The 22703-nt window shown below is 34.1% G+C and overlaps 1 protein-coding gene across 1 annotated transcript; it reads left to right on the forward strand.

The window, feature by feature from the left end:
- Window positions 1-5529: 5529 nt before the first annotated feature.
- Window positions 5530-22493, forward strand: CETN3 (centrin 3). Its single transcript, XM_046668323.1, has 5 exons — window positions 5530-5658; window positions 7452-7587; window positions 9185-9299; window positions 13300-13491; window positions 20013-22493. The coding sequence occupies exons 1-5, from the start codon at window positions 5642-5644 to the stop codon at window positions 20054-20056; spliced, it is 504 nt and encodes a 167-aa protein (XP_046524279.1). The 5' UTR covers window positions 5530-5641; the 3' UTR covers window positions 20057-22493.
- Window positions 22494-22703: the final 210 nt, after the last annotated feature.

Here is a 22703-nt window from a genome sequence, read left to right on the forward strand (position 1 = left end):
ATAATACTTATATAGCATCTGGCTTTTGTGTTAAATTTATGTAGGACTTCATACTCTAATATTATAAAAGTACTTCCTCACACTCTCCTCTAGTACTTTTCAGACTTCATTTTTTAAATAAATCATTCACCTATTTGGGATTTATCCTGGAGTCAAGTATGTGATATGGACCCACCTTTATCTTTTTTCCATATGGCCACCCAATTTGTACCAATACGACTTATCTATTATAGGAAAAGCAATGGACTAGATGCAGTTTTGCCATAGACTAGATCGGATCTTTTAATACTACAAAGGGAATCGTAATTATAAAAATGGGACTTATTCTTATAATCAACATTGAAAAGAAAGCTACAAGATATGCCCTAGAAATAAAGCAACAGGAAAGAGAGATTTGATAAAATACACTTGAAAGCAGTGATTGGAAAAAAACAAAATAAACTTTTTTCTGGTCTGGAACAGGTCAAGGTCAGACTGCATAGTAAACAGGTTTCAGTTATATTATGAAAAATAACCCCTTGTCCTTCATGTATTTTGTAAATATTTTTCCTGCTTCATTATCTGCCTTTTAATTTTTTTAACCTTGACATTTTTTGTTCTTTATTGGTTTTATTATACTTGTTTTCATAGTGAGGGTTCTTCTTTTTCATTGTGGTAAAAAAATAATATTGATGTTATATTTATGTTATACTCATTTATGTAAAAATATAAATGATTATAATTATATACTTAATATAAATACAATATTGTATTTCATTCTTATTTTTCTCATGTACACCTCTCAGAAAGTGTATATGATGATTGAATTTTCTGAAATCTTTATGTCCTCACACTTGATTTTTTGCCTTGAAAGGGAATAGAATTCTAAGTTCAAAATAATCTCTCCTTGCAATTTTGAAGGTATTATCTTCTGGTATCTAATGTTTCAAATGAGAAATCTGATGCTAGTTCAATTAATTTCTTTTATAGGAGATCAGATTCTTGCGTGTGGAAGCTAACCTTTCTCCTTTTGAGGTCCTGAAATGTCTTGTTGATGTAGCTAGGTGTGATTTCTTTTACCATTTATTTTGTTCAGTACTCGGTGTGTCCTATCAATCTGGAGACTGGTTACTCTTCAGTTCCTTAAAATTTTTCTTCACTTAGTTCTTTGATGTTTTTCTGCCTCTCCCTCATTTGTTGCTCTCTCCTTCTGGAATTCCTATTGGTCATATCATGGACCTATTGGATTAATCTTCTATGTTTTCTCAATTTTTCCATGTTTTTGTCTGAATGTTGTATGTTCTGCAATATTTCTTCAATTAAATTATCTCACTATTCTATTAAATTTTTAATTTCTGCCATCATATGTTTATTTTCAACAGTCTTTTCTTATTCTCAGAATGTTCTTTTTCAGAGTATCCTGTTCTCTAATATTTTCTTGGTGACCTCTTTGGAAGTTTAATATTCTTAATTTATTATGAATTTCTTTTGGTTCCTAAGTTGACTCAGAGTCTTCCTAGATAGTTGTTTTCTTTGTTTTATTTTTCATGCTTTTGATTTTCTTTATATCTCTGATGATATTTTGTTTACAGTTTTATTTTTTTTTCTTTTTCCTCCTCAAAGCCCCAGTACATAGTTGTATATCCTAGTTGTAGGTCATTCCAGTTCTATGTGGGATGCTGCCACAGCATGGCTTGACGAGTGGCGCTAGGTCTGTGCCCAGAACCTGAACCGGTGAACCCTGGGCCACTGAAGCAGAGCACACAAACCCAACCATTTGGCCATGAGGCCAGGACCTCTCTGATGATTTTTGATTCTTCATTCTTTTTTTTTTTTTTTCTGCTGAGGAAGATTCACCCTGAGCTAACTTCTGTTGCCAATCTTTCTCTCTTTTTTTTTTTTTTTTTGCTTGAGGGAGATTCACCCTGAGCTAACATCTGTGCCAATCTTCTCCTATTTTGTATGTGGGTTGCCACCGCATCATAGCTGCTGAACAAGTGGTGTAGCTCTGTGTCCAGAACTAACCCTGGGCCACTGAAGTGGAGCATGCTGAACTTAACCACTCAGCAATGGGACCAGCCCCTTCATTCATTTTTAAGAGTGGGGTTCAAGATAAACATGAAGAGAGAGAATACTGGGGAGGGGAATCTGGAGAAACTGAAGTGCAGTGGTCTCCCGAAGAGCTTTTAAATTGAGCTTTTGTATTTAGCCCTCTTCTCATTTCCACTTCTTTTGTACCAGACAACTCTAAATCTAGGGTCTCTCTTGGGACTCTGCCAGGTAGATAAACACTTTCTGAAGCTTTACTCACTTCCTGCAAATTTTGAAACTCCATTTTGATGATCTGTTTCATTGGTCAACAAGCTGTTTTGATGAAAGATATGTGAACCTATCTCTTTCGATCTTTCAGATATTTTTTCTAACATCTTGTCTGCTGATGGTAGCCGTCTAGGTCACATCAGTATTAGAAATTAATTTCTCAACTATTGTTTCATTAAGGTTTCAGGAGGAAGTCTAAACCAACTACTAATCCCACTACCTTCTTAAATGAGAAGTTTTATCTTCTTTTGGTTCTGGCTCTGGACTTAGTATTTTGATTACCATAGTAACAAATACATTTTGATATCCTGTAGTGTGATTTTTGTGTTATTATTCTTTTTCACAATTTTCTAAGTTATTTTTATGCAATTATTCTTGAGATGATCTTTAGAATAACTTTGTTAAATTCAAGAAAAAAATGTGAGAATTTTTATTCTGATTATATTAAATTTACAGATTAATCTAGGATATAATCAACATTTTTACAATACTGAATCTTCCTATCTAGGAGTATAGGTTCTTTGTCAATTTATTCAAATCTCGTGTCCTTTAGTAATACTCTGCGATTTTCTACCTATAGGTTTCCTGTTAAATTTATTCGAAGGAATTTCGTATCGCTATTATAATTTTATTTTGTAAATGCTTACTGATTTTGCAAATTTCTCTGATAATCAGCTACTTTACTGAATTCTTTTATCGATTCCAATACTTTGATATTCTTGGATTTCTCCAGGTAATCATATCATCCAGACAGACACAATGTTAATTTTATATATCACTTTTTTTCTTGTTTTATTACATCATTGATTAGAATTTTAAAGATAGTGTTGATAACTGCTTTAATGGTGTCTGCAGCAGAACTGCTAATCCCATCTTATCTTTAGTAATAGAGGATCTGACCCCAAGTTTTAGCAGAGCGCATGATTTTCCGGTTAGAGATTTCTTTTCCCAGCCTGACTTGCAGCAAGGAGTGGACATGTCACTAATTCTCACTAATAAAATATGAGCAGAAGTGATGCATGTAACTTCCCTATCATTCCCTTAACAAGATATCCTGTTGAAAACATTTCAGTTTAACATTTAAAAATCTATTTTCCCAAATTATTTGCCCGCAAATACTTGCCCATCCATTCTTCGTGAAATGACAGTAAACAAAGCACAAAATTCTAGCATTTCAGGGACTAGGTTTGAGAAACACTGGCATTTTAAGTATGTTGCTCAAGTTAAAAAGATTACCTTTTATATCTGGTTTATTAATATATATTTTATTAGGAATGGGTATTGAATATTTTCAGTGCCTTTTTGGACATTGAGATGATCTCTTAAACCTGGAATCATAATTAATTAATACAGATTTATACTTTGAACTATCTTTGCACTTTAAAAATAAATTCTATTTGGTTATAGTGAAATATTCCCTTAAGATAATACGAAATTGATTTTGTCAACATCTAGGATTATTGTACCTATGTTCACTAATCAACATAAAATATAAGCCAGGCACACACAATGGTGAGCAACGCACATACAAAGCACACACTCTCATCACGGAGCATACATTCAGTGACTTTAAATGCTTTCTAAATGATTTTGTGCTAGCTTCAAAGATTAAGCTAAAAAGCTCTCCCCAACATGCTTTGAGTTTAAAGCACAAGAGTACGCTCTTCAAGAATTTTTAAAACTCACCCGTGAATCTGAGTGGGCTGGATGCCTTTTTATTTTGTGGTACAGAACTTTGGCACCATTTTTTTCAGTCCTATCTATAGTTATTGACTTAATTCACTTTTCTATCTTTTTTAAGTCCTTATCTTTGTTTTCCTTGAAGTGACTATTTCATTTTGATATTAATATGTATTGGCATCATGAAGTTAAATAAAGTATTTTAATAATTTTTATAATACCAACCTTCTTAGTGGCAATATTCCTTTTCTTGTTACACTTCCAAAAAGCTGTCACTTTTATTGGTATTATCTAGAACCAGTTTATTAGATTATGAGACTACCTTTTCCACTTTTGTTTTTTCTTGGGGGGGGGCTACCTTTTAGCTATTCATTTTTAGCTTTATTCCATCATCCTGCCTTCACTAGTTGAAATTTAGCTTATCCTTTAGGCCTAACACACGTCATCTCCTTCAAGAAGCCTTTCTTCTACCCTGCTATGTTCTCTCCCTTCTCTAAACCTGTATATCTATCTCTTTGTACACATACCATAGTGTTCATGTATCTTCTCCTTCCCCTGCTCGACCCCGACCCGCAGGCTATTTTCTTCCTTTATGAGATTTGCAGTTTAGCTCAGTACTTTGCGAGTTTTCACAGCAACATTCCATTCAATGCGACAAACATCTACTGAGCTCCTATGCATCAGACACTGTATTAGGCACGAGGAACAGAGTTAAATGAAACAGTCCTGGCCTTCAAGAAATTCATTCTTATAGAAGACATGAACAAGTAAACATAGTAAACACCCGACTGAGCTTCAAGAGACTTGCTTTGGTAGTGAATATAACATCGTGTTATATTCGTGCAGTTTATAGCACTGGAAAATAAAAGACATAAGCGAACAAATCCGTTCAAAGGAGGAAGAGCGAGCGAAGGGCGGCTTAGGCGCAGCTTCACCGTAAATAGCCTAATAATCCACCTCTGTGATTATCCAGACGTAACCCACAGCACCTGCCTCAGCATCACTGGAACAGTTTGTAAGGGGGAAAAATGCAGATTCAGGCCTACTAGAATCAGAATGGGAGAAAGAGGCATTTCAGTCTGCGTTTTAAACACACTCCTCGTGTCCTTAGGCCATCCAAGGTTTTAGACTGCAGTACAGCCGAATTTCGTAGACCTCGAAATTTGCTACTCCCTGCTACTACGAGAGATGGCCCCGGCGTGTCTCTTCTTTTCCCTCCCTTCCCTTCCTGGGAGTGGCCCGTCTTGTCTCCGGACCGTCGTCCACAGGCAGCAGGCCTCCTCGCGCGAGGCGAGGGCCAGCCACCCACCGACCGAACCCCCACGCAGAGACTCTGACCCACAGAGCCAGGCTCCGCAAAGGATTCGGGGAAGAGGCAACAGGCCAATCAAAGGGGCGGGAGCGGCAACCGGAGACGCCGGCCGAGCGGTGTCTTTGATTGACGTAAAAAGCGCCCAATGAAAGCAGGAAAATAGTGACGCTTCCGCCTCAATGGGCAGGGCATTAGCGATTTCAACCAATCCAGCTCAGAAGTGACTACCTTGTGGGAGGTCCTTGAGGCCGCCGAGGTCGTTGGTGTCTGTTGAACGGGTGCGGAAGTCGTGCTGCCTTGGGTAGGGGGTTAAAGTCGTTCTTGAGAGAAACGTCTCTGTCCGAAGAGAAAATGAGTTTAACTCTGAGGTCGGTAATGAGGAGGCGGCAATGCTCTCCACACCCCGCAGCGGGCCCCAGGGCGGGTGTGTGTGGAAGGGAGGCAGTTTGGGACCAGGGAAAGGAGCCTCGGCCAACCTTCCCGGGCCCGGACCCCTCACCTTGGAGGCCCTGGTGTCCCGCAGGTGTGGGGTCCGTGCGTTTCTGCTGAGGTAGTCATATCTATCAGCGCGTTGTGCTTTGGACCGCCGAAAAGAGCTGTTTTAGTTGCAAGGAGGAAGCGAAATATCGCGAGGTTTCTTCTTGCTGTGTTTCTGCGAGAAATCAGGCCATGGAGCATCCTTTCCTTCAGTTCCTCGCTCCTGGTCCATAGCCCCCACCTCAGCTGCGGTGCTGCTCACGTACTTACCTGTACATTTTGGAAATAACATAAAAGCCCTCCTTGCTCTTCGTCCGGGGTCCCTTCCCCCTGCTTTACGGTATAATTTAGTGACTTTAATTGGTAATCCCTTAGATTTCCTAAATTTCTGAGTTTCTTTACCTTTCGTTCTCTTCCAGCCTCTGCTCCTCTCCCAGCCCCATCTAGACATTTTACCTTGAAAATATCTGTGTAGTTACGCCACTCTAAAAAGGTGCCATGTTCTGCTAAGGGATAATCGTGGTACCCTTGGATGGGGTCATTTGTCGGTCGGTTGTGGACTGGGCCTTCCGGAATTGTGGGAAGAGAATGACTGACCGCGGGAATGTCCAAGCTTATGTGAAGAAAGATCTTCCTCAGCTTTACCATAACCCTTCTGGCCCATTTCTAGCCGTCTCTTGCCTTTGGTTTTTTTGTAGATTTCAGAGACCAAAACTTCAAATGCAAATAGATAACCTGTTCTAATACAAGTAACTGAGTTTTACATTTTAATGTTTTACAGAATTCTTCTTTCAGAATTTGTTCTTGTTACAGATGTTGCAGCCCCATTTGAAAATTTGGAACACTTAGGTCGACATCTCTTAAGGAAGAGATTTCTGGCTTTTAAAATAAATTTCCTTTTTTTCCTTTAAGTTTTTCCAGAATTTATGAGAAATCTGCATTTCCACGTTAAGTGAGATTTACAAGACCATTGACTCGTCACATTATTATATAGAATTAGCACAAATGTTATGTACTTTTTTTTGGTGTTTAATATTCGTGATATTTTTGGAGTCAGTATTTTGGCAGGTTTATTAGTATCAACGGAAGAAATTATAAAGTCCCAAACTATTAGAAACATGTGATCTAAAAGCTTTTTTTAACTTTCAAAGCCAGAATACTTTGGAAGTTAATTTTTAAAGTATATGTTTTTTTGTAGCAATTTTGATAACTTAATTATAAGCACTATCAAAAGTAAACCAACTATATAGTGATGGTCAATTATTTATTTTACTTTTTTTTAACACTTTATATTGTAGAATGATGTAAATAATAAGTATGGGTGCTTTTTGTTAAGGTATCTGACGTAAAAATAATGTTTCTTATTCTCAGTTCTTGTTTCTTCTACAGTGGGAATAAATACAAAGCTAGGAGGAAGGAAGGTTAGGTCTTTATTTCCTTTAATAATCTATAACACTTTTCAGTTTTGGGCAGTGCAGATTTATAGCAGTTTAGACTGGAATGAGCAGGGCTTTGACTCATATAAGGAAAATTTATCTTTCTCCAAAATACTTCCTTTTTAGAACTTTAGAAGATTATTCATTGACTAATTTTTTTGTTGCATTTTTGGAATCTTATTTTAATCATTTGGAAGCATAGGAAAATATGATTAAAGTGGACCAAATAATTTTTTTTCGTTTCATAGAAATGAGCTTGTAGTAGACAAAACAAAGAGGAAAAAAAGAAGAGAACTCTCTGAAGAACAGAAACAGGAAATTAAAGATGCTTTTGAACTATTTGACACAGACAAAGATGAAGCAATAGATTATCATGAATTAAAGGTATTAGTATAGTTAAAATTTTTTTTTCTGTTAAAATGATTTGCATTTTTGATGGTTAAAAATACATTTCTAAATAAGTATTTTAACTAAACGGTTTTTGGAAATATGGACCCATTTTAAATATTCACAGTTAAGTGCTATAATAAAATTGAATAGTACTCCTCTGTCTTCTTAGAAACTCCTTTTTGCATGGTGAAGTAAGTAGTATTTTAAATGTAAAAATACATTCCTATGGAGGGACTTAGTTTTCATTCACATAATTAAAAGATTTCAAACTATAGGATTTAAACAGTTCTTACTGTATTCTTCCCACTGTTTTTTTTTTTTTTTTTTTTCTGGTGACTCATTCTTTTTCCACGTTGGGGGAGTGTTGTCTTTTAATTTGAACATGTTAGTAACAGTCTCAACCCATTTTCTCTGGTGCAAACAACATAAGTGATGTCTGATGTTGACACAATGCTAATAGGGAAAAATGTCAACTTTAAGATCTAGAATTGTTTATAAAAATGCAAGGGAAAATTGGTGCTTGGGGTAGTTTGGGGATCTCACACTTAGCACAATGAAAAAGGTAGCATTTTAGTAGCTTTTTCACTCTGTTTCTTTTTTTTTTTTAGTTACCTAGCTTTGATCAATTCTTCCTTGATGTCTCTTCCATTTGTTGCCATCATTATTATTTTGGTTTGGGATCTTAATTCATACCTGGAGCTTCCTAAATGGTTTCTCCATTTCTAGTTCACCCTGTACACTTCTATTAGATTCATCTTTCTAAAATTCTTTCACTGTATTGTTCATTGCTCATAAACTTTTAGTGGCTTCTCATTGTACACTGCATGAAATTCAGATTCCTTTGATTTTTACTGTATGCTGTCCATGTTTTTACTACTACCTACTTTTCTCATTTGCTAACCGCTTGCTTCCACCTGAGCTCTTCCCATTCAGGTAAGGTAAGCTGCTCTGTTCACTGTCCTCAAGCCTGATCCTTGTTTTGGTGTCTGTTTCAATACTAATCATCCTTTTCTAAATGCCCTTCTACTCTACTTCATCCATACATTGAAGCTCATCTTGACTCTCTCCAAATAAGACTTCTTTAAGTAGTAACATGTGTCTCCTTTCTTGTTACTGGTAACAAGATCTCTTCTTTCTCTAAATTCTGTCCCCTACACTACCTACTTGATAACCAATTATGTAGGGTCTGATGATAATTTTTACTTTAATTTTTTTATCTCTTCTCTTGTATAACTTTTTAATATTTACGCTATGCCTTTTTTCCATTTTGGTTGATAATCCTTTGAGAACAAATAACTTGTTAAAATTATCTGTGCACTAAGTCAGTGCGTTGTATAGTATATTCTATGAACACTCATTGATTGGTTTGTTATATTTAAAAAAGGGATATATAAAGGAAAGAAATTGCCCTTTAATTTCTATAGTGAAGAAAAACTATCAGTTTGTTATTTTAGAGACATAAAACATGCAAAAGAATTATGTTTTGTTAATGTGTTGTCATCTCTTAAGTTGTAAACATTTATTTAAAAATTGGAAATCACTTCTTTTGAAAGAGTGCTTTGTAATTTGCTTTTCCCTTTTAATCCAAAAGGTGGCAATGAGAGCCTTGGGATTTGATGTGAAAAAAGCTGATGTACTGAAGATTCTTAAAGATTATGACAGAGAAGCCACAGGGAAAATCACCTTTGAAGATTTTAATGAAGTTGGTGTGTATTTTAATAGTCTTTGTAATTAGCAGTTGTTAGGAAATTATCTAGTTAATATCAGTATTTTTTTAAATTCTTTGGGTCACGGAATTTTGTTATTGAACATTGCTGTATAATGTGGATCTTACTTGGTTTTTTTGGGGAGATTTTCAAAGAAAACCTTTTTGCTGATTTTCAAAGAAAAAACAAGATTTACAGCTTTCCTGTGGGATTTATCATTTTGTCTTTTATTTTGTCCTGAAGATTCTAACGAAGAAACTATTGTATAGCTTTTTATGGAAAGATGTCTTTCTAAGTAATGTGTTTATATTATGCGATAAAATTAAAAGGGTGATCAAAAATTTTCTCACAGTAAAACAGAAAAATTGGTATGCTTTCGTTTGGAAAATATTTCCCAAAACATTCTGATAGATGGTTTTTGTTGGCAAAGTGGGAGAAGAGGAAACCTTTAGCAGTTGGTGTCTTTGGCTGTGGTTCAAGTGCATGCCTTCAGGTTGACAGATCTTACCAGGGCCTACATACCCTGGATGACCTTGGCTCAGTGAATAAAGTCATCTGTTTAAAGTTGCTGGTGGGGAGAGGATTGTGGTCAGGGAGGCATTGGCAGACTGGAAGCAGGAGAAAACATTTTAGAACAACCAACTGAAGATAATGTGTCATGAGCTTAATATGGTTGAACTTTTGTATGGTTGATTTTAGTGAATTATTTGTAGTGTGTGTATATATCTATCAGACTTTTTTAGAGTAGAGGTTTCTGGAAGGCAAGGACTTTGCTATTATAACAAGTTATAATATTGCCTAGAGTATTATACATAGAATGTACATATATTCAGATTTGTTTTTATTAAATTAATTTTCTAAGTCAATGATACTGCTTTATATGGATCATGATATAAGAATAATATATAGTTATTTTTGGATTACGCAAAAGAAGCGGTACCAGAAGTATAGCATGTCTGGGAAACTTCACGTAGTCCCTGCTCTAGAGGATAGGGAAATGACTGGAAAGGTAGGATTGGGCCAGATAGGTAAGGTCTTGCATAACATGTAGAGTTTAGACTTTAGTTACCAGAGGATCATTGTCAATTTTTAAGGAAGAGGTGATGATATGATTCAGAAAGGTAACTTTCTTGAGAGTATTAAAGATGAGCTGGAGGGAGAGAGACTGCAGGTGGAAAATAATAAACTTCTTATGCTGAGGGTGGTGAGAATGAAAAGAAAAGGGTCCATTTAAGAGTAAAAAAGGTAGTATCCTCGGTACTGTAGGATCTAATCACTGATTAGGTTTATGAGATTGAAAATGTTCAGACTTTTACAATTTGGGAAACTATCTGTTAATGGTGCTGTTATCTTTTTTGAGGCGGGGCATCGACAGTTATCTTGGTGATAGTGGGAGAAATTTGGATTCCAAAATGTTAAGTTTAAAGTAACTTTATGTTTAGAAACTTCGAAAAGGCAATGAGAAATATAGTTAAAGCTATATTTCTAGTTACCTTGAATAATTTTTGATAAAATTTTAATGTGGTATTTTTTAATTTGCTGTATTCTCAAGTGATTTTTTTTTTTTTGAGGAAGATTAGCCCTGAGCTAACTACTGCCAATCCTCCGCTTTTTTCTGAGGAAGGCTGGCCCTGAACTAACATCCATGCCCATCTTCCTCTGCTTTATATGTGGGATGCCTACCACAGCACGGTGTGCCATGCGGTGCCATGTCTGTACCTGGGATCCAAACTGGCGAACCCTGGGCTGCCGAGAAGCGGAGCGTGCGCACGTAACCGCTGTGCCACCGGGCTGGCCCCTTAAGTGATTTTTATAAGGTGTAAAGTCTAACTGTTTTGAGGAAGTACATTTCTAATAGTATAATTAAATTATTTGAAATAGAGTTACAGGGACAGAAATTTGTGAAATAGATTGAACCCACCTCCACTGCCTGTAAGTCAGTTGACTTATTTTCATTGAAAAAAAGATGTATTTCTTATAATTAAATTCTACTTTGTAGAACAGGAGTAGAGCATGAAAGCAGAGAGGAGAGTCACCATAAAGTCATAATTTTTTTTTTTTGTTATAATGTTTTAGCTGTCCAGAATGATGGGTATTTATAGTTTCCAAGAAAAGTTGCATTCTAAGGCAAAGGATTGATAAAAGATTATATAGACACATAAGTCTGAAGTAACTAACACAATTAAAGCACCAGTGGGATAAGAATTTATACATCTTGGAGCCCCATCTGTTCCCCAGATCACCCTGTTGCTTCTTTAAGTACATTAATACTTTCAGCAAGCTGCTTTTTTGGTTCACCTGTCATGTAAATTATTTAATTGGTGAAGAAAATTTCTTAACACTTTTTTTTCCTTGTCCTGCTTTTTTGTTGGGACTAAATTCAAAATAAGTTGAGTAAGAGCCATAGAGTTAAGTGTGGTATTTTATTTTGGTGTTAGGGCTGTATATATGCCAACTCCTTTTTGACTGAATATTTATGAGCTTTGATGATTTGCATACTTATAGTAATATACTTCAATTAGTTACTTGGAAGACTTTTTGGATAAAATTAATGGATAAAAGGAAACTATTGAATATATATGTAGATGATTTAACATTAACGCAAATAGGTGCTTATTCTAAAGCTTGTTCAACCAAATAGGATGAAGCAGTGGCAAAACAAAAATAATTTATGGGGGACTTGAATTGTATTTTTCCTTTTGATGCATTTAGCATTCTACTACTTTCCATCTACAAGCATTTGCAAGTTCTTAATGATTCTGTAAACCTCACCAGGACTGAGTTATTCTTAATGACAGTGAAAGTGATAAATACTTTTTGTTGTAGTGGAAGACTAGCATGTAGAATTATTTTAGAGATGTTTACTTAGATATTTTCAGAATTTTGTCTAGTAACTTAAAAAATTTTATACCACAGATTTTTATTTCAATTTTTGTTATTGTGGCTATTGATTAAAGATTGTGGTAATATTGAAAATATTTAAGTTTACTATATTGTTATATGTTATTGCATTTAGTATATTACAATATATCATCACTATTGAAGTGTACAATTACGTTTAATTTTGGTTAATTGTCTGAGAGTTAGCTTGCTGAACAAAATGTACGTGACTTTAGAGAGATCTCCTTTCCAGACTTCTTTTTTACTTTCTTACTACAATGAGATTCAGTTCTTGTAATAACTACTTTTCATATTTTGGAAAACCAAGAGTTTCTTCTGATCATGAAGATATCAGTGGAATTTTCATCTTCTGTCTGAGATTGTGTCTATATTAGTGATGGCAATGCATTTTGTTAATTTGTCAGGGTCTTTTTTTTTTTTTTTTTTTTGAGGAAGATTAGCCCTGAGCTAACATCCATGCCCATCTTCCTCTACTGTATATGTGGGATGCCTGCCACAGTGTGACTTGATAGCGGTGTGTAGGTCCACACCTGGGATCCGAACCAGCAAACCCCAGGCCACCAAAGTGGCATGTGCAAACTTAACCGCTATGCCATCAGGCTAGCCCCTGTCGGGGTCTTTTTGCTTATTTTTAAGTTGGTTTAAATTTGAGGAACAATCAGTGTTACTGTTAAGTTTAGCCCGCAAACAGCTTTTGTTGAGTTAGCTTTAATTGTTTTGTTGGTATGTTATCTCTATAACTAGGTTACCAACTCCTAGACGTGTCAGTGGAGCCTAGTACAATTCTTGGTAATAGTAGACTTTAAATAAATATGGTATAAATATAGTCCTTTTTATTTTGCCTCTGTGTAATATAGTTTTGCTTACTTGTATAATAGGGTGAATTGTTAAACCTTAGGTTAAATTTTAAAATATGGACTTGGTTTTTCTAATTTCAGGTTTATCTCTTTGGGTTTTTGGGCATTGATTTGGTATTTTATTGTCAAACTAAATGTTGACAGATTCACAGTTTTAATTCTCATCTAATACTTGATTTCACAAGTGAATGCTTTTGTGATTATAAAGGTTTACTTTTTATCTTTTATTTTTTTAACTGTAGTGACAGACTGGATATTGGAAAGAGATCCACATGAAGAAATATTGAAGGCATTTAAACTATTTGATGATGATGATTCAGGTAAAATAAGCTTGAGAAACTTGCGACGTGTTGCCAGAGAATTGGGTGAAAACATGAGTGATGAAGAACTTCGGGCTATGATAGAAGAATTTGATAAAGATGGTGATGGAGAAAGTAAGTTTTGATTAAAACATATATTCCAAGTGTTCCTAATGTACACATACAGTAAATTTTCCTAAAACCAAATGATTTTCAAGACCCTTTGCAAACTGTCTTCATTTACTGTAATTGTTGGTCATCTGTAATGGACATTCTGCATAAATATTTCACATATTCAATTTAGAATGAAGTAGATCTTTAAAACCAACTATAAATATTGTAATATGAGGTTCCACAATTTAAGAAGGTGCTTTACTTTTCTTTGAGGATGAAACATCGCTAAAATTTCAGCCTTTAATGCCTTCTTCCTCAACCTGCGTGCACCTCTAAGCTGTTACTAACTTCTGTTGATCCTACTGTTCAGACATTCTGAATCTGTTTTATATCTTTGTTTACTGCTGCTGTCCTAGTTCAGGCCCTAATTTCTTTGCAGGAATGTTATCATAGCCTCATTCCTTATTTCCTTGGATGCCAGCTGGATGCAGTGTCCTATGTGCTGGCTGGTCCTACACAATGAAAAAGGCAGATGTGGTCCCTGCCCTCATTGACTTTATAGTCTCTTATAGCCTCCTAATTGTGCTCTATGCCTGTCAGCCTCTACTCTCTTCCTAATTGAGTCTATTGATAGCATTCTTTTTCTAAAATACAGGTTTGATGATGTCATTTCCCTATTCAGCAACTTAGAATGATTCTTCAACTTCTGCAAAATTCAGAGCCTTCTATGAGCTGTCCTACCTTAAGTATCCAGTTTTCTTTCTCATTGTGGTCTTCCACTTTTCTCCTTTAACCCTCGCCTCCCATGCATACACAGTTTGACAAAATACACTCTATCCTGAAAACACTTTTTTACACTGTGCCTTTCATTATGCCCTTCCTTAATCCTAGAATGCTCTAATTGTGAATTTCTGTCTGCTTAAAATATTAGTCATTCTCTCAGGTACGTTTTAAATGCTATCTTTTTCTCAAGAGCCTCCCACAAAGATCTCTGTTTATATGAATTATGAGACTTCCATTGAAGGCCCATAGCATTTAGGGCAGCAAACTATTTGACACTTTTATATACTGCCTTCTGTTAGTTATATACATGCGTACCTCTCCAGCTGTATTGTAAGCCCCTTAAGAGCAGGATGGAATCATACAGTGTGAAAGGCCTGAGGCTTTGGAATCATACAGACCTGGATTTGAATTGAATCTCTACCACTTACTTAGTTGCTATGTAATTTTGTGCAAGTTTTCAATGTTTTCCAAGTCTCAGTTTCCCCATTTATAAAAATGAGAATGATAATACCTTCCAGGGTAGTTGTGAGTATTAAATGAAGATAATTGAAAGTGCCTAGCATTAAATATAAGCTTATTTTCCTTTATTTTTTTGGTCTTTGCTCATCTTTATATTTCCCTGCATTTTCTTGAACATGTTGAGTGCTCTAATGTTGACTTAAAGCCCTGAGCAGGAGTGTGTGTTACAATAGATATATACAGTAGATACAGTACCAGCTATACATATATACATAAATATATTCATATATATATTGCCTCGGAAATACTGGCATGCTTTAATAAAAAGGTAAGACAGTAGCAACTAGCTATTAGTTCAGGTTTGTAGATTGTCCTTTAGAGTTGTGCAGTATTGTCTTTCTCCTTATATTTATGTGAATATTATTTAAGCATTATAAAACTTCTGTTTTTTAATACTAGATCTTTGAAAGTATACTGATATACTTATATTTTAAAACAGAGATGATTAAAACTTGAGGAAAATGAAATGATTTCTTAAGCTGTCATTCTAATATTTGGACTTAGAATCTACTGTGTTCTTTAAATTAAATTAAAAAAATATTTTTAAGATTTTTGTGGCTTCCCTAGCTGTTGATTATTACTCTAAATTAGCTGTAAAAGAACTCTGTTCTGTAAAGGTGCTATCTTCAGTGGCACAGAGAATCTTGGTGTGTCTATTTCATAAATCTTTAATAACGGCTACTCTGTCTAAAGATCAGAGTTCTATTTTTTTTCTGTAGTTGGCACATGCAAATTAGATTTTAGTTATTAGCTTCATTTCACATTAGAAGAAAATATCAGAAAGCTGCCTCTTAAATTCAAACTTGGTATGAAACTTTGCTTAAAAAACGTGTCCGTATCTTGCATCCCTTGTTAGACTTCTCTGTCTGCTACTTTTGAATCTCAGAGTTCACACCTGTGCTCCATTACTTGAAGATTTATTTTAGTGCATCCTTAAAACATTTCTTTGGTCTTCACTGCTTGCATTACTCCACTTTAAGTCACTGTACAACTGTTGCTTGGGCATTCTACTGACATTTATTTAGATAACTAACAGGCAAATAATATTTTTTTCTTTTTTTCCCAAGTGGTTGATTACAAATAAAATATAGCTGATGCATAGTCTCGTATTAAGATTTGTCCCTTTTTGGTTGGAGAAGTGTGGTCTTATCATATTAAAGTAGTCTAATCTAGTAGTTTATAATCTGGGATGTGGGTCTCTAGGGGTAGGGACCTTCTAAGGTACTGCACAGGGTTTGGGAATTCATGTACTGCATGCATCAAATATTGTCTGTAGTATATATGAATAATAGTATTGCACATGATACATATACTACTATTTCTCATTTATATCTGTCAATGCTATTGTGATTCATAAATATACTTATTTTGCAGAATTCATAGTAGCTTTTTGATATTATCTATTTCTCAAACAAGACAAACTAAGAATACCTGCTATTGTGGCAAGTCCAGAAAATTACTGTCTAAAGGCATTTTCACATTCAGAAACAATGAGAACCACAACTCTAATCTGTTTAGTCTGGCTTTGGGATTCTGCCTTAACTTATATGGGTCTCTGCAGCTATGTGAAAATCTGCCCATTTTTGAAAAAGTAGGAAGTTACATTTTATATTAACTTGTTAGTCTAATCACTTAATTTGGATTCTTTCAGCTGCAGAGGTTTGTTTAGATATAACCTGCTTTCTTTGTATATGATAAACTGGTAAAGATCATAATACTTTGCTGCTTTTTTTGTGAACTTTAGTAAATCTTCTATCTTTATGAATTTTTCACACTTCAGTATTTAAGAACAATGAAAATATTTTATCTTTTTGTTCTGTATATAGAATAATAAACATGGTGAATGAGGAGTTAAAGGAAGAGATACAATACAAAATGTAAATAAAGCTGTGGTAATGATATAGAAAGAATCCCTTCTCCACCATTCCTCTCAAGATATATAAAATAAGACACAGTAAATCTTTTTGGAAAAATGGAAGCAGCATTAAAAAAGCCAAAGTAGACCATCTTTTAAATAATTTTGATGAGTGTTAACATATATTTAGTAGTTACTATATGTTAGATTCTTTCACGTTATGTTGTAGATTGTCACTTAATTTTCCTAATAGCTTTTGTGAAGTAAATAAAATATTGTACTTATTCGCACATAGGGTAGATGCATGTATAGATGAGGACGCTAAAGCTCTGAGAGGTTAATAACCTAAGGTTGTCACGGAACTAATACATGGCAGAACCAGAACTCAAACTCAGATGTCTGTAACGACAAAGAACCTGCTTTTAACCGTAACACTGTATTGCCTCTTGTGCTATACAGTAAAATATTAATTAGATTTCTATGTTTATGGAGTTTTAAAAATTGCATACTATTATAGGAAGCAATATATTAGTAAAATATTCAACTGGCACTTCAGACGCTAAAATTTGTTTTTTCCCTTTCGAAGCCAGATGGTCTCTAAGGTACTTAATTTACTTAATTTCTCTAAAATTCTTTATTTTAATGACATGTAATAAGATTTAACATATGAAATGAGTGATTTATGAAAATTTTGTTAACAAAGGTACTGTAGAAGAAAATGAAGTTTCATACTTGTTTGTTTCAATAAATATTTTATCAAATGCCTATTTTAAGGTAAACATTGTGCTAGGTTTATTAGATATAGAAACTTGATATAAGATTGTTGATAGAGAATGTTATAAAGCCAAATGTACAAAGGTCATCATAGATCCTCTTAATTGTCTGAAAGACTCACTGGTAATAAAGAAGTTAGATTTCCTTAGCCACTTTCTTCTCTTCAGCTCTCCACTCTTTTGGATTGCATAAGAATGAAATTATTTAAAATTTTTTTGTATTTTAATTTTTTTTAACTGGGCAGAGAGAGGGATCATAGCTTTCATAAGATGTTGAAACATGTTCATTTAACTACAAAGTTTAAAGATCACTACTACAATTTGTAAGATCATTGAAAGTATTTTGAGTAGTTTAGGTTTTGTATTCTGTTCTACTGTGTCTGTTGTAGTGTCTTGTAGATGTTTAATATTAGATGCATGGATTCATGGTTCTTTATCAGCTTCTGGACAGCTCATCTTCTTAACTCCTTATAGCTTATTTTTGCATTATTTTCTTTACTTATGTTTCTGATGGTGTTCTCCTACCTTAGCTTTCTTTCTACCTCCTGTCAAACCAAATCCTATATTTTTATTTTCGAGCCCAGGTCAAGATTTATTTTTCCCTAAGTTTTTCTCATCAGTAATGATTTTTCCCATTGTTGTGGATTTTTCTTAATACTGGTATGTGATTTTTATTTATTTATTTTTTTTTTTTTTTGAGGAAGATCAGCCCTGAGCTAAGATCTGCCAATCCTCTTCTTTTTGCTGAGGAAGACTGGCCCTGAGCTAACGTCCATGCCCATCTTCCTCTACTTTGTATGTGGGAAGTCACAGCATGGCTTCATGAGCGGTGCCATGTCTCCACCTGGGATCTCAACCGGTGGCCCCCAGGCTGCCAAAGCGGAATGTGCGCACTTAACTGCTGCACCACAGGGCCGGCCCCATGATTTTTATTTTAATAATAGATCATGTTTTGTGTTATACAGCAGTTGTTCTCAGGTATAAAATGTGACTAACATAATTATGGAAACTGGTTTTCTGGAACCAGTAGACCTTTTTCATTCCTGAGGTACATATTTTATGTCCTCAACATTTTTTGCTTGGTTAATTTTTTTCTAACTTTTCGTTATGAATCTTCTGAGACATAGAGGAAAAAATGTTAGACTAGTACAGTGAACACCATTATATCTTCTGCCTAGATTCAATAATTAACATTTTATTATATTTGCTTTATCTATAGTACATGTATATTTTTCTGAATCATTTGAAAAATATATCATGAACTTGACCCCCCTAGTATTTTAGCATGCATCTACTAAGAATAAAGATATTATCTTTCATAACTATGATACCATTGTTACTCCTAAGAAAATTAACAATAATTTTATAATATTACCTAATATTTTATTCAACTTCAGGATATTCTGGAATAGGAACCTTGTGTCTGTTTTGATATATTACGGAACTCCTAGTATGGTTTGGTATTCATTAGGCACTTAACAATGTTTGATTCAATGGAGAGTCTTTGTATATTACTGGCTAGGGTATTGAAGACATAGCAACAACGTAAAAGATCCTGTCATAGTTCAGTATTTTCTGAAGAAATTGAGATGCAGAACTGTTTGTGTCAGAACTATGACTTTCGCTCTGCTAAATTTAGGAATTTAGGTCTGCTTTTTCTCATTGTAGTGTTATTGTTATCATCAAAATGATCATTCATAACTTCTCCCTTGTTAAGGTTTTTGTTAAGTCTTGGGGCCCATGAATTCACCTGTTTTACAAAGAGGAAACGTTCTTTTCTGAACATTTCTATTAATAATTTGTATGTGTGTATATTGGTTTTTAAAAATTATACTTAATAAGGTTATCACCTATTCTAGATTGCTTCCTTAAACATTATGTTTACAAACTGGAAGTTCTTACTGAATTTTATTCATAATTTCGGTAAACTAACAATTAGTCTTTATCGGTGATTATTTTCTGCAATTACATCTATATTTTATAGTTGCTGTATTACCTTGGTAATTAAGATTAAATCCATATCCTTTAAAGTTACTATTTCTCTGGATACTTTTGAGGTATGGTGACCTGGCTTCAATTAGTTTTTCTTTAAAATAGGCTTTTAAATAAATAAAAGTTTAAAAAAACAGCAATTTGCCCTTTTTTCTAATATATTTTTGTCCTTTAGAATTCTAACTTGCATGATATATTTAAGCTTATTTGTGAAGGAAGAGTTTGCTGAATGAACTAGTAGAATAAAAATTATAAAGAGGGTTTAACCATCTAAGAAATGAAAATTGGCAAGCTTTTAGAACTATTTTGACAAGTGTGTATAAATGTTATGATTAAGATGGACTTTTTTGTAACTTATGTATTTTTCCTAGTTAATATTATAGAATACTAATTTATATTATTTACATTTTATATATTTTTGTATTCATAAAGTTCTATTTAATAAATATATTCAACTTCCTAGCAAAATATTAAAAGCAAAAAGCCATGCCTTGGTTTGTTAAGAATTTTGTATAATATAAAATTTAAAGATATTTATTGTAAAATAGTAAGTATTGTTCTCTGAAAAAACTTGTATTTTTACAATTTCTTTCTGACTTACATTTTCTTTCTTACCACAGTAAATCAAGAGGAGTTCATTGCTATTATGACTGGTGACATTTAAAGAATTACAAGGATAAACACTAAGAATGTTGCAGTTATCATCTTAAATTCTATTTTTGTGCCTGGAGCCATGTTAAAAAAAAACCCAACTTAGTTCTTTTTTCCAAAAGGACCAAAAATAAGCATCTTATGTATTCATATTTTACTACTGTTAAGTTTCTTTGTATAAACAGTATTGTTAGTACTGTAATAGTTTAGCTTTGTATTTATAATATAGCTTTTATATATAAAAAGTTTGAAAAATTGAATCGTGATAGACATTTCTTTGAAGATTTTTTATTCAGCATTTTAGTAGTCACTTGTTTCGGTGCACATGTTTTTCAGACTTTTCATTAATAAAATGTTTATTTTCTTAGTATTTTAAAGTTTGGTAAATTTTCTGTTTTATTTTGATTCCAAGTATCTGTTAACCCTCAATAGTATCTTTCTTAAATCTTTTCTCTTACACTACTGGTTTCAGAAACAAAAATTGAAATACAAATAGCAATAGAATAGCACATTTTTCCATTAAAAATTTGACATTTTATGTTTCAGTACAAGTTGATGACTCAATATAGGCATAATTCCTTTTTTGAGAGTCGCGTCTTTTAGTTTGCAGGGAAAAAGTATTGTGCACATAAATCCATTTATCCTCGTGCATTATGTTCTATAACACTTTTGGTATCTTAACGTAAGTTATGACAGTTAAATCTGGGTATTTCCTTCTTAAACTAATTGAATACAGTTTGAATCATCTAACTTCTTGACAAAGTGAAAGATTTAAATTTTGGAATTTTGATCTGTTGAGATAATTATCACTCAATTAAACGTCACAGTGATGAAAATGGAAAACTGTAAGCCATAGAAATCACTTAAGGCTATGTTTTACCTCTATAAAGAACATTGTGTGATTCACCAGGAAACAGTAGAGACAGACTTTACAGGTGGGCTCTTCTGCCTTGTAGAAGTGTGTGTTAGGGGGAAACAAGTGGTTATGGGAGATAGATCATAGGGAAATGTTACCTATACTGATCCTTGACTAATAATCTGGTTCCTGTGGTAGGGGTTCTCCAGGAAGAAAGTTGACTTATTTCAGTGATCTTTTTTAGATTTCTTGTTTAAATTTAAAATACAGTAATAATTTGAGGCATTTTAAATGTTGTGAGCCTCATGGAGTATTACATAAAGAGTTATCCACTAGAGATTTAACAAAAAAATCAGTAGGGAATAATAGTGGTAATGTTTCAAACAGTTATCTAGGTAGAAAGTTAATTGTTCATCATATTAAAATTTAATTTTGAGTATGAAATCAGTGTTCACAGTTGTAACAATATTCATGGCAACAAATAGACTTTGAAATTTAAAAATTTTTATCACCCTTACTGATGAATTGCCTTCTATGGCTTGATCACAAAATAAGTTGATTTCTGAGAAATTGAAGAGTAAAGAAAGTGAAGAATAAAACACATATAAATCTAGGCTTACTAGTCTTCTGCCACTTTGTTGGAACAAATAACTCAAGCTACTTTTTGTCACTTATAGAGATAACTTCTTTATTCTTAATAGGAATACTTACTCCTTGAGATATCAGCAGTTTTGTTTCTTCTGTTCTTACTGTGAGAGGGAAGAGTGCTCATCTCAGCTCTTTATGTTTGTGGTAGCTTTCTCCTACAGACGGATGTGAATTATTCTCAAGTTCTTTCCAGAGTTAATCAGAAACTGTAGAGTAGATAAAATTTGCAAGTAGAGGTGGCAGTAGAAGAAAGCAGAGAATTTGCTTTAAAAAAGAGGGAGGTGGAGGTGGTTATTAGTCATATTTATCATGATTAGTCATATTTATCATGATAAGTCATATTTATCATGCAGTGGCATTTCATGATGTAAGAAAATGTCTGTTAGTTGCTAAACTTGCCTAGTGCATTGCTGTTCTGGTGTCCTGGTAAGCTTTGATAGTTTGAGATTTGTCAGCTAGGACCTTTTCCTTCACGTTTGTTATAAGCCAACAAAGCCTACTTTCTGAAGAAGCTATGTGCCTAATAGCAGCTCTTATTTAGAGTCTGGAGGTAGGTAGTTGGGATGGGGAGGAAAGCAAGCTATTTGTTCTGCACTCAATGTGTTGTAGGTACTGTCCTAGACTTATTTAATCCTTTATTGCCGGAAATTCATGCAGCACTTCTAATGGAAGACTTTCTAATTTAGTTGCTGTGCTGGTGTTAATGGCCTTACATCAGCAAACAGCAAGGTGAGTAGACTATCCAGTTGAGTGACTAATGGCCTCAGCTCCATAAGCCATCTATCTGATGCTAGTCTCTGGAAGTGAATTCTCTCAGGGATTTACTAGTGATGTGTTCTTGAAAAGGATTGTTTACAGTGTTTTGAAGACATTGCAATGTGAGGAAGGCAAAATGATTTCAAATATCACTTAAAATATGTAATTTAAATTACGTGAGTAATAAATAAAGACATTATATAAAGCAAAGGCAAGAATTCTTTTTTTTTTTTTTTTTCACCCTCAATCCTATTTCCATTCCTCTGCATAGTATCAGTGTCCGTTAGGCTTCAGAAAGGAGGAAGAGCACAGTGGGATATTTTAACAGAGTGTAATATCAGGAACAGGTTAAAATGGTACTGGAGAACCAAAAAATCAGAAAGGGAACACTAAGATAGGT

Source organism: Equus quagga, chromosome 7 (assembly GCF_021613505.1).
Source record: "Equus quagga isolate Etosha38 chromosome 7, UCLA_HA_Equagga_1.0, whole genome shotgun sequence".
Lineage (NCBI taxonomy): Eukaryota > Metazoa > Chordata > Mammalia > Perissodactyla > Equidae > Equus > Equus quagga.